This window comes from Lycorma delicatula, chromosome 1, assembly GCF_047948215.1.
Source record: "Lycorma delicatula isolate Av1 chromosome 1, ASM4794821v1, whole genome shotgun sequence".
NCBI lineage: Eukaryota > Metazoa > Arthropoda > Insecta > Hemiptera > Fulgoridae > Lycorma > Lycorma delicatula.
The window spans coordinates 82,160,417-82,174,399 of record NC_134455.1 but is presented as its reverse complement, the minus strand read 5'-3'; the positions used below and the strand labels follow the sequence as shown (position 1 = coordinate 82,174,399).

General features: G+C 30.7%; 1 protein-coding gene across 1 annotated transcript in view; it reads right to left on the bottom strand.

The window, feature by feature from the left end:
• Positions 1-13,983, bottom strand: part of LOC142317545 (MOXD1 homolog 1-like) — a 175,304-nt gene that overhangs the window by 11,098 nt on the left and 150,223 nt on the right. The window contains exons 7-10 of the mRNA XM_075354104.1: positions 13,018-13,181; positions 11,479-11,595; positions 8,812-8,937; positions 714-898 (exon numbers count right to left, since the gene is read on the bottom strand). Of these exons, the coding sequence (XP_075210219.1) occupies positions 714-898; positions 8,812-8,937; positions 11,479-11,595; positions 13,018-13,181 (592 nt within the window). The remainder of the gene's footprint in view (positions 1-713; positions 899-8,811; positions 8,938-11,478; positions 11,596-13,017; positions 13,182-13,983) is intronic.

Here is a 13,983-nt window from a genome sequence, read left to right as displayed (position 1 = left end):
AAACAGAAAAATAGGCGTTTTCAGACCTACGTTCACTGGACATTTTTTCTTCTGCATGTTAAATAGAATCACTTCCTAGAGTTTGTCTCACCTTTTAAGGACGCTCTGTATAAAACAGTACATGTTCGTTAGTCTTCCACAAAATATTATAAATTTGTATCCAAGAGCCATTCAATCAGTCTTAATGATAGAAAAATTAATATATAAACTCAAATTGTTAATGTTGTTTTCTTAAAATAATTTAAAAATTAAATAGTTAAATAATTTTTAATGTGTTTAATTCTAGAAATCATTTATTATTTTATTTCAATTTCATTTGCATTTATCATTTTTAGAGAACCATGTTTCTAGTTAAGACACTGTAGATCCTGCTTATTTTCAAATGTTTGTGTTTTTAAAGTTCATTTCCAAAAGTATGGTACAAATTTTGCATACATTAATGCCAAATTTTGGATACATTATGAAATGACTGCAGTTGGACGAGTGATTAACATTTTTGCCATAAAGATGTTATTTTTATTGTTCTATTATATAAAATAAATAAAATATTGTATATTTATTATATAATAATATAAATAAAAATGTTTTTAAATATTACCTTTAAAATACAACAATCAATACTTTGTATGGTACTTATTAAACAACGCTGATGAAAATTACCTAAAGAAGAAATTGTAACTTAACTACAGTGTAATATTTTAACGTTTACTTACTGATTTTCTGTTAATTTAAGGAACATTTTTTCAACTGTTGACATATTATATTTATAAAATTCTGTAACACCAAATGTTTTAAAAAAATATTCAACTGGTGTCATACTGAGACAACTGGCAAGAGGTGTACGTGGATAGTAAACAATAAATGCCAGACACATTTCTTGTTTTGTTGAATAACCTCCCTAGAAAGTAAAAAAAGGATTTATATTTTTTGTAAAATATGTATCTTATACAGTAAATATTAAGTATTTATAAAATTAATTTTTCTATTTTAAAATTTAAATTTTCCTTCACATTTAATACTTGCACAGAGATCTTAGTTTCATCACAATATCTTTTAGAGATTTTAAAAACATAATTAAAGTATTAAAAACATTGAGAAGTATGTTGGCAGTCTCAGTCAACGACAGAAAATGAACTATTCTGTTGGTGATACAACTTGTGGTAGATAATGATGAAAATATTGTTTTTGATACTATAAATTGAATATATCTTTTAAATACAGTACAGGTAATAATTTAAATCAGATATATTATTCATATACTTATAAAGATATTTTTTTTTTAAATAAAAAACTTTTAATGACATCATTTTTCAACAAAGTGCAATTACTTCTCACATATTTCTTTTATCACTGTGCGCAAGCTTCTTTATGATGCCCTCAGAAAGAAAAATCTTTGCATCAATTTCTTCAGTTCTTAGTCACTTGATGAACAACTGATGAACTTTGATGGACCAAACTCTCCAAAAAAGAGCTGAAAGTATAACATCAAATCTTTAAGGAGAGTGAGCCAATACCTCCAACTTGATTTACTGAAGAATTGTAACTCTTGGGCAGCAATATGTAGATAGGCATTGTCTAAAACATCTGTTCTCAAAGTAGGCAACAACGCCCCCTTGTGGGCACTGGAGACCTTCAGGGTGGGGGTGGTAGAAGGCCCACAGAAAATTGGGGGCATTGAGGCAGTATAATTAAAAATAAAAGGCAAAAATTATATTATCCTGATATTTCAAACAAACATTAAATACCTACTACACTAGTACAAAAAATTAAAGGGACAACTATATTTTATGATAAAAAATGATTGCATTCAAACTACTTTAACTTAGCAATCAAGAGTCCTAGTGAGACAAATAAAAAAAAATGAATGCTTGAAGGCATTTTTAATAAAAATACTTCCAATATGATTAAATATGTGTTTTAATTGCTCTCATTTAAAACGCAAGTTTCAACTCAGAAATTAGATATGCCTCATTTAAAAACAATAATTGCAATTGCTGTTTTTAAGAGTACATCTTAAAAACAGCAATTGTAATTATTATTTTTAACAAATGGTAAGTTAAAAAATTTTGGGGGACGCTAGAAAACTTTTGATTGTTAATGTGGGTGGTGGGTGAAAAAGTTTGAGAATCAATGGTCTAAAACAATGCCTTTTGACAATTTTCCTTGGCATTTGTTTCAAATTACAGCTTCTGCTTCTCAATAAGCATTATTGAAAATAAATAACTTTTCAATAAGTGATTATTATTATTATTATTATTACTGGAATTCCTATTATATTATTAATAATTGTTAATATCCTTTAATTTTTTTATTTATTTAATTAAAATTTTATTAATTTTTTTGTTGATGGTAAAATTATATTTACATATATGATGCCAAAATATGGCTGAGCTAATAATTATTTATGGAATAATAATTGTAAAATTGATTGATAATTTTATAATTATTAACTTAATTAAAAATTATATTGGAGGTATAATGCTGAAATTAAAACTGATAATTTATTAAATTTGTTTCAGAATTTATTTGGTTAATAATTACTACTTTTTTTTGTTAATAATTGAACACAGTAAAAAAATCGTGTAAATTATATTTTTGAAATTGATATAACAATAATTATCATTGGTGAATTTGAAATTGAAGAATAAGCTAAGCTATGATTTTTTTATAGAGTTAATGTTTTATTCCAGTTATTGGTCTTAAAACTATGGAATAAATATTATTTTTATTTTTATTATCTGTATTGCTAAGATTGTTGATGTAATGTTTTAAATGGTTATTATTATTATATGTGTTATTGCCTTATTATTTGTATTGTAACTGACAATCAGAGATGAGATGAAAATTCCACTGTATTAAGATCTGTTTGTCATTGAGTCACTTTCCTGAGAATGTTATAACACTAGAACTTGTAAGTCCAAAAAAAATTCTTTTCGGCACGCTGGAAGGTGGAGGTAGATTTTACTGGTGCTAAATAGGGGATAAAAAAAATTTTCACCTTAAAGTTAACAAAAACTTCAAATTTACTCAATACAATGGTTGCATGTGAAAAAAAGTTTCATACGATTAGCATATGACAAGCCCCATCTTCTTACAATTCCAGCAATATTTTGGTCAACCCTTGCCGTAAGGGTTGGTCATACCAAAAATTGTTTCAGACAACAGTTTTAGGTAATATTTAGAAGACTAATGACCACTTTAATCCGATTTGATACTGTGTCTACTAAGGGAGGTATGATTTTTTTGTCTTCAAAATCCCATTTTTTCCACCCCGTGGGCCAATGGTTGGTGATATCAAAAAACTTTACTTAAATAAGTTTTAGGCTTATTCAAAAAATAATAATAGGAACTTAAAAGAATAATAGGAACTTAAACGAATTCGATATTTTACTTAATAAGAAAGTTATGGCGATATTTTTTTTTTTAAAAAAGCCCCCCACGGTCCGATTTTGCCCATTAATGAATTCAACTAAGATCAATTTGAAAGTGATTGGCGTAAAATTACGGCAGTTATTGTGTCCACAAGAAAGTGATATATTTATATATATATATATAAAAATTTTATATATATAAACATAATACATATATATATATATATATATATATATATATAAACTTTTGAACTGATGGTGGTTTTGGGGTCTGGGGGATGTGAAACGCAAAGATATGTCAAAATTTTCCGGGAGTTTAATCATGGTATCCATTACAATAGGTAGCTTTCTTATGAATACCTAAAAACTATAACATCAAGTTTCTTACTGATGATTGACTTTTGAACTTTCTCCTGGTAGACAGTTGTAGATATTCTGTATTCTGCTGTTGACTCACTGGTTGAAATAGTGCACCCACATTTCATTGTCAATGATTATTCTGACCAAGAAAGCATCATTCCATTATGTAGCCAAAATTTTGTTGATAGTACTGAATTTCTTTATGCAGTACTGTCTGTTGTGGACAATTTTGAGGGAGAACCATTAACCTGAAAGCTACTTGACACTTCATCAACAGTCACTCATCTGTCTTTCAGAATCATGACAAATAAGCACTTCATATTGTTGTTAGTTGTAATGGTAGTTGGGCTCCTGGTCAATCATGTGGAAGTGTTGAGTTGGAAACAATAGATTCCATCCACATGCAAAAATGACAGTGGTGCCAAAATAAACACAAATGCAAATAATACATTTCAGATAATTATTGATTCACCCTTTTATATATATTGTAACAACACCAATACAGCGGATCTGAGTAATGGATTCCTGCCAATTAAGAAGAAAGTAGTAGAAAATATAATAATGGGAGGAATCCAGAAAAGGGCTAAATGAAACCCTTTTAGTAGAGGTAACAGGTCCGTTTAACAATGGTCCTTTGTAAAATTGCCCACTGACACACTAAACAATTGTTCCATGAGAAGAATTACCAGACTAAGATTTGGAATTTCATGGGGAAAATGTGAGGGCGTCGATCATTCTCACACTTTGAGTTGGGTCTGGTTAGACAGGTAAAGAGGATAGGAGTATAAATACTCCAGGAAAGACCAGTTAAAAATCAGTTATGCGAGGATCAGTCTAAGAGAGACATTATGATGTCAGTCTACAAGATGTCAGTAAGTGAGAGTATTCTGTGAGGAGGTCAGTGAAGGAGGGAATATTTAGTTTAGATTCTACACAATTACGGTGACATTATAAGTAATTCCGCTACACGAAAACAAGAAATGGTTTGGTGAGCTACTGTAAGAAATCTGAAAGAAATAATGTACTAAACTTCATTCATAAACTGTTAGGGTAGTTTTATTTGTGAACAGCAAAGCTATTTTTGCAGTGAAAGAACTTTATACTTGTCTTTTCTATTGTACTATTGTTGTTAATACAATACTAGTGGTCATGCTAATGTCTTTTGTCAGCGGGACTGAATGCTTTTCATTATTTATTTAACTGTAAATAAACCCTGATGATTACTTTAAATCCTCTTTTGTACGTAACCACTGTTTTATTATTATTATTATTATCTCATCTCGGAAATTTTTCACATCCATTACAAGAAGCCATCAGAAGCCTCATTCAGTGCTGTGGTACATTTAACTCAGTCCATACTATCCTACACATCTCTAGATTTACCGATCTTTGGGCTTTTGAAATTACAAGTTTAGGATCCAAGCCAACCTCTGCTATGCACTTCTTCAAATTTTTATTAATTAATCCAGTTGTTGTTATCACAATGGGAATGACTTCTACCGAGTTCAATCTGTAAATATACTTTGTTGGCAGAGAGTTGTACTTGGTTATTTTATCTGCTTCAGCCTTATTAATAATGTGATCAGATGAATGATTAACATCAATAAGAAGGGCAGTTTTTTACTCTAATGTTGTGGAGAACTGGTTAATTTGCTGCAATAAATTTATCAGTAGGTACGGGGAGATCACAAACAATCTATTTTCCAACACAGATCTGGCCTTATATTCGTAATAAGAACACTGCTCCCTGTCATCTATGACTCCTAATTTCAATACCAATGCTTGATGAACAATGTTTACTGTAAGATTGTGGCAATGCAGATATTCCATGTTAGCCACACTGGAGCACCCAGTTATAAAATGATCAATTATCTCAGATGATTGGTGGCACATCCTGCACTCATCACTGATGTCCTGATTTTCTATGAACTTCTTGTAATTGGTCATCGCAACAACCTGGTCCTGGATGGCATGGATAAGCCCTTCAGTTTCTCCAAATAGAAACCTATCCCTCAGCCAACACGTAGATGCATCCTTATCAGTATTTTCGAGATAATGGGGAAATCTACCGTGGAGTGCCTTAGACTTCCATGCTTGGATCCTATCCCTGGTTGTAATGACACTGGGGTAGAAACTGTCATCATTCAGCTTTAGAGGGGAGTAATCCTTGTCAGATGCAACTATCGCTTTGTGCAATGATGATGTTTCAGATCTGGAGAGAAAATATCTCTTCATTGATGCAATTTGTCTGTTACAAAGTGATTTAACATCAAGGAGGCTTCTACCAACTTCTTTCCGAGATACACAAACATTCCACTGCGGATTAGAATAATGCATCCCGTATTTTGTCAATGTTGTGCATACAAGATGTTCAAGTTTTCAAGATCTGTCTAGGACCATTGAACGACACCAAATGAGTATGTGAGAACTGGCATATAGCAAGAGTTAATGGGTTTTGATTCTTTTTTTTGCGTTGAGTCTGTCACCAGGATTCTGCAGAGTCTTTTTTCTGAACACCCTGTCCAACTCCTGATATTACTGTTATTATTATTGTCATTATTACTGATTTTACATCTCATCTTGTTTTACATACAAGGTGCGACAATAAAGTAATGAGGCTGATCTTTCTTTGCAAGATGTGGCAACCCTGCAGCTTGCGTAGGCACACCATCTTTGACCTTGGTCTATAAGCTACTTCTAGTCCAAGTGGCACATTGATGCAACTGCTCAGTCGTGAGTTGTGCTGTAATAAGTGAACACGTGTTTGTGTCTCTCGTCACAGAAATGAAACCGCAAAATATTGCGCAATGGTATGCCATTTCTTTTTGCGTTAAATCGGGTGAAAACGCGACGACAACTTATGGTAAGCTTCAGAAGTCTTTTTGAGAGGAGGTTATGTCAAGAGCTCAATTTTTTCGGTGGCATAAAATTTTTAGTGAAGGCAGAACGAATGTTGAAGACCGCAGTGGACGACCTCAACCTCACGGACAGATGTCAACTTGACCAGGGTGCGTGAAATCATACGATCTGATCGAAGACTATCCGTGAAAATGATTGCAGAAGAACTCAACATCAATCGAGAAACGGTTCGTCTAATATTAACTGAAGATCTTGGTATGAGAAAGATTTATGCAAAAGTGGTCCTCAAAAATCTCACACAACAGCGAAAAACACGGAAAAATGTGGCAGCCAATCTGTTAGAGCAAACGGAAATCAATCCAGATTTGTTGAGCCATGTTATCACTGGTGATGAAGGTTGGTTTTTTCAATACGATTCAGAGACAAAACGCCAAAGTTCGCAATGGTGCTCAAAGGGATCACCCAGACCCAAAAAAGCTCGCATGTCAAAGTCAAAAGTGAAATGCATGCTTGTGTGCTTCTTCGATTCCAAGGGAATTGTTCATAAAGAGTGGGTGCCTCCTGGACAAACAGTTAACCAATATTTCTACAAAGAAATTTTAGAAAGACTTCGTAAACGAGTTCTTCGTGTCCGTACCAACATTACTGATATTTGGATTCTGTATCACGATAATGCGCCATCTCATACTGCTCTGTCAGTACAGCAATTTTTAACCTCAAAACAAATTTCAGTACTACCACAGCCACCTTATTCACCAGATATCGCTCCGTGCGACTTTTTTCTATTTCCAAGAGTCAAAATGGCGGTCAAGGGACACCATTTTCAAACAACAAAGATGTCCAAAAAGCTGTGACGAGGGTCTTGGAGGATATTACAGAAGATGAGTTCCAGAAATGTTACCTTCAATGGCAGAAGTGCTGGAATAAGTGTGTGCAATCAGAGGGGAACTACTTTGAAGGCGACAACACACTAAAAATGAAACGGTAAGCAATATTTTTTTTCACATCAGTCTCATTACTTTATTGTTGCACCCCATATGTAAAACTTTGTAATTATATAAACATTCTCAATTGTCAATCTCTCAATGTCCTGATCGAAGCGCGAACAAGCAGCAATATATATATATATATATATATATAGAAAGAGGGAAAGCTTAAATAAATAATTTAAATTAGTAAGCTGTTTTTTTATTTTTTTCTGTCAACTGCTTGCTAGTAACTGATTGTCATTAGTTGTTCTTTCTCAGGGCATATATGACACTTTGCTACAATTATATAAAAAATACACTCTTATTAAAATCAAAATTACAGTAGCAAAAACCAGCCTCAAATAGTATGTAATAAGAAATCTGTTGTCTACAGTTGTAAGCTACAATAAGTTTATTTGAATTTTCTGAGCACTTACATTGTGAATCTTTGGAATAGTTATGTACATATTTTCAAAATATATTCAGTAGGAAAACTTTACCAGCTTTTTCATTCAGACTGTAAAAACGTAAAGGCGCAACCTGCTTCAGTATGATACTAAAAATTATCAGAATTAGTATATAAGTAAGTCGTACCTTAATGAATAATGTAATTTAAGTTAAGATGAATTCATAATGTGGCAAACCTCCGCTAAGAAGAAAAAATTTAGAAAATAAAATTGGTGAAGAAAATTTTCATTTTTTTTCAAACATTACATACCACTGTTTCAAATGAATAATTAAAAAAAAAAAATTAAATCCACCTGATACAATTTAAATAAAAGAGCACTCGCCTATCTGTAGCACTTTTGGAAGGTTACTCCATCAGCAGACAAATTTTATAAATTACAATTTTAGATTATAATATATAGTTAAAAATGTAGTTAAAATTTTAAAAAAATCATTAGTACTTAGATAATGATAGATATAAGACATTACTTACATGGTAGATATAAGAATTTTTAATTTTGGCACTATTATAAACATACTAATGAGTTTTTTAAATTTCTAACTATACATTTTAATTTATAACTGTATTTAATTCATAAAATTTGTCTGCTTATGAGGAGTAATACTCCAACCAAAAGCATTACAGATAAGTGAGTGTTTTTACAATTTAACTGAACTGTATCTGGTGGATTTAAATACTTGTTTTTAAAATTATCATTATCAATCCTTCAGCTTATAACACTAATGAATCTACTAATGAATTTACTAGTGAATTGAATGTTAAAAATTTATTAATTCCTGCTTACATATGTAGGTTGTGTCCTATTTTTTGTATCATAAACACATTCTGTTATCAATTCATCTCCTGGAAGTACTCTTATTTCCTTGGAAAGAACTCGAGACTGTTGATAGTTAAAATCATAATTTTTATCCTGAAAAACATAATAAATTTGCTTTGTTCAAACATTAAAATTAATTGAAAACGAATGAACATTAATAATACAATAAAATCACTAAATAAAAATACTACTCACTTTGTTCAAAATATTATATAAATACAAAAAGAAAAATCATAACCCCACACACAACTTGTAAACTGTATACTAGCCTGGATTAGACAGTAACTTAATGTTACCATTACTTTCTAAAACCTTATTTATGTGTTTTACGCGCTCTAAGTAAGCTTGTTTTGGCTTCAATACCCATCAAAAGCCTGACACTACTTACACCAGTTATGGGAGAGTAATCAATAAAGACAAAACATCTTAGCTGAGAGATGTTTCTTATTTATTTCATCATCCTTGTCAAAAAACATGTCTAAGTTGAATCCAAGGCCATAATAAAAAAAAAAAACTAAATGAAGTAATAAAAAAATTTTAACAAAATTATTAAAAGTAACTTTAGTTTGGGCACACTGAATTACTTTATAAGTATAAGGTCAAAAACATAAAGAAAGGAAAGCAATTTTAAATTAAATTTAACCATTTTAGTGCTAAATTGATGAATTCTTACTAACAACCAACCACTAGAAGTAGAATCTAAACCTCAAAAAGACTTTTTTGACTAAATTACATACTTTGTCCAACACAGTTATGTTCTTGAAAAAATAAATACACATTTTATTATGATCATTAATATTTTATACCGTAGTGAAAATTTTTTTTACAATTTTTTACATTTTATTCTTTATGTAGATTAGATAGATTTTTTGAATTTTTTCAATATATGGATAATTTCTGGATTATTCCATCCATGAAGACATAAATGCTATCCCACCATTTGTCAGAATGATATGAGGAAAACTGTGATGAAACCAGATCAAAGTAAAGCCACAAAAACACAATTAAATTAAATATGAGAAGATGCTAAATAATTAAAATAATTACAAAAAAAAAAATAATTTGGAAAGAAATAATCAAAATTATTTGCATATACATTATTTTTACCAAGTTAACAAATAAAAAATGCAGTGATTTTTTTTGTTATCTTTTGTAATAAGTAATAATATTCATAATATATAACAGGTTAAATAATTTTTTTTTCTAATATTCTTGCTCCATTAGGAAAATTCTGGGTTATTCTTCACTAAATCAAGTTTAATTGGTCTTGAGTGCTGTCAGTTCTCACCACTGATATCGCTCATTGTTGCTGCAGAAGGTGGGAAGGATTAGCCGTAGTGGGGGATTGTCCAGTGTGTTCATTCATAGTAGGTCACCCACCATGAATAAGTTGCTTATTGTTTGTTGAGTGACCCACCACTCAACAAATGGTTGCTTCCAGAACTAATAGCAAAAGGGAATACTGACATTACGTTTCAGCAGGACAGTATTACGCGCATTTTGCTTTGAATGTCCGCAGACAACTCAATCAAATTTTTTCCGAATTGTTGGATCGGACATGGGTCAGACGAGATACCGGCTCATTGCCTTAGCTAGCAAGAAACCCTCACCTCATTCCACCTCACAGTAGACTCTGGAGTTTTGTAAAAGAAGAGATCCAAAAACGCAGATATGTAACAACGAGCAGCTCCAAGACGCTGCTCGGTCAGCATTTAAAATGATCACCTGTTCACATGATATACTGTTGCGAATTATAACCAGACAAGGAGGCACATACAGCTATGCTTTGAATGTGATGAAGCCCACACAGATGTGTTAGATCCATAGAAGGTATGTTAAACCTGTCCTAGTAATTTCATAACTAGTGAAAAGGGACTTACCACCACTCTGTACAAAAGTAAGTCATGTGATTATTTTTGAAAATACAAAAATGATTTTACTATATTTTATTAATTAATGCTATATTCATTTTAATTGGATGGATACGGAACGGAATGCAAGGATAGCAAGATATCCCCTATTAATTGCACAACCTGGACAACAATCCATTACTACTGGGTCCTTCTTGTAATCAGGTGGGTATTTGTTTATTAGCATAAATTGGTTTTGTTTACGATACAAATCAAATTGAAAAGCATTACTTAGGATGACCTTGGAAGACTAGCAATGTATTTGCATTTTTCTCCCAGCATGATTCCCTTTCAGTCCATCCACTGAAGGCCAAAGAATTATTGTGAATTTACATACTAATTAAAACAAGCAAACATGAATATTTTTATTTTTCTAATTGTACTTTGCAATCTGTTTAACTATTGAACAATAAGCAACCTCCCCCCCCGCCACGGTTGTCCAATGAGATGAGGATGATATATATACCATGTAAATAAGCTGTAGTCTTGTACAGACTCAGGCTGATGATTTCTGAGATGTGGTTAATTGAATCCCATCCACTAAAGTACACTGGTAACAACTATTTAATATTCAAATATAAAAGAAACGTACTTTTATTAGAATTGGACCTCAGAACCTTCGAATTCAAAAATCAGCTGTTAAACAACGGATTTGCAATAATAAGTTAACCACTAGAGCAGCCTGGTGGGCTGAGAAAACAAATATGTAATAATTAATGTTTACCTCTGCAATTGCAGGAAGTTCAATATCATTTCTAATATGTTTTAGAGTAATACTTCTTCCTGCAAGATGTGAATGTAACAATACTGATACCACTCGTATTCCAGCTGTGGGTAGCATCTAAAAAAAAATATAAAAAAACTCTCTTAACAAAAGAAATACAATTACAAACAAAAAGAAAAAACTAAAACTTATGTGTTAATTAGGTACATTTGTATGTAATAAAAGCAAAAACCCTACAAGTATGAGATTTTTTACTAAATTCTATAAAATATTTTTGTAGCAATTTTTAAAAAAACTATCACAGAAAACCTTACCTTCTTTTTAGATGAAGGTAAGTAAAAAAATCTTATGCAGATGAAACATAACAATGAAGAAAATAGTAACAGTTATCACAATGAATGTACACATTACTCAATGTAAATAAATTTTATCAACATGGTAAAATGTAACTTTATTTAATTTAAAATAACCTATTTTTAAATTTATTCTTCCAGGAGATTTTTTTGGAATATTATGTAGCTCCTTCATCAGTGGAGTTGCCAGATATCCTTCATCAGTGGAGGCACTACAATGATAAGGGAGTTGTATATGTATAATAGCTCCAAAGAGATCTAAAAACACAATTAAATATATTTTGAACATGAGTCATCTTAGGTTAAAAAAACTAGTTTGAGCACTAAAAAAAATATATAATAATTTAGTAGAATATATTTATAACAATTTGACGGTAATATCTGGAAATAAATTTATATGCACATATATGAACTTATTCCATGAGAATTCTAACACAGAATTTCAGGACTTTGGCAAGTTGTAAGTTGGAAAATACTAATTTTCAGATCTTAAAAACTTACATCTTATCAAAAAAAATTCTCCTCTGATTTATTCTACATAAAAGAATTTCTCATTGATAGATGTCTATATTTAAAGGAAAAGCTAAAGTCCCTTTCAGTTCACACCTGCTAACGTTCAAAAATAGCTCTCACCTATTATTAGGCTTGTACTGCAAAAATTTAACCATTTTTCTTTGAATTTTTGATTGAAATCAAAATTATCTTATTTTGCATTAAATTGTATTTATTGTACTTAACGATAATATTATAGATGTTTATAGATGTTTGTGTAGGGGAATTTTTTTATAAGATGTATGTTTAGGGCTGTGACTTATGATCTGAAAATTAGTATTAAAATTTTAAATAAAAATTTCTGATTTAGGAAAATGTTGAGTCACAAAATCATATTCTGTCAATGGGAATAAAAAGAAATAAAAAACTCAACTCTGAACCTCTAGTTGGTATGTACAATTAAAAGTACTGTTTCACTCTATTCTTGCACGTGAGATGTGATAAATATAATCTAATGCTTATCAACATACTGAATCATATGATGTTGAGTTTAGAAGAATCTATGAAAAAATTTAAAATCATTAAATCAATTCATTGATTTAAAACAATTCTTTAAAAATATCAATATAATCTGATACTTATTCACTATTATTTATCTATCTCCCTCATTAAAGCAAGTAAAAAATGAGCTTACCAGCCTAGTACAGTGTTGATCACAGTAACCTGCTGTCTTAAATTTTGGTTGTTTTGGTGGAATGATGTGCAGTGGAGAAACTGTAACTCCACTGATAAGTACTCCACCATCATAATCTCGTAATTTATCAGTATAATACAGCCTGAGTCCTGAACTATCCACAACTGCAATCAATTTATTTTTCTAAGTATAATTTTGATACATCATCACAAATTGCATTAAATTTACATGTAAAACAATTTATTAAATATTTCAGATTATCTTTCATGCTCTACTCTGTCATAATTATTATTTTTTATTATAAAAGTCAGATATAATTATGTAATTACATTAACTTAAAATAGTTGTTCAGTGGTTAAGAAGAAATTGTATTTATAAATCAGAGACAGTAAATACACAGTAAATTTATTGCTCAGTATAATTTTATTGCGACCTTTATTGCACAGTTATCAGAGACACTGGTGAATATGTAATAGATAAAATAGGTCCTGATTTCAATCTGCAGTAAAGATTTACTATTTTCTATTTTCAATTTTACCAATTCTCTTTTCAGGTAAATATAAAAATCTAACCATAGTTGTGAACAACTTTGAGAACCCCTTCACTCCTCTTCTGTTTTATGTTATGGAAATTGTACATTGAAATCATCTCATACTCTACACAATTTTCATTGTTCAAAGATTGAAATATGAACTTTGTAATCAATCAACTGCAAGTACAAATCAAGGTAGGATGAAGACTCGGATATTTGTATCTAAGTGTAACAGGCATTTCTTTTCCTTGTGTAGAACCTGAAAATTTTTTACTCGGTATCTGAGCTACACAACCTATTAACATGATTCCATCTTTATTTTGTTAATATAAGAAAGTGTTTCAATACAGTTGAAGTTTTTTAGCTGTTGTCCTACTGTAAACATACTAAAATATTATTACATTTTTTCTTTCTGATTAAATGGAGGCCATCCT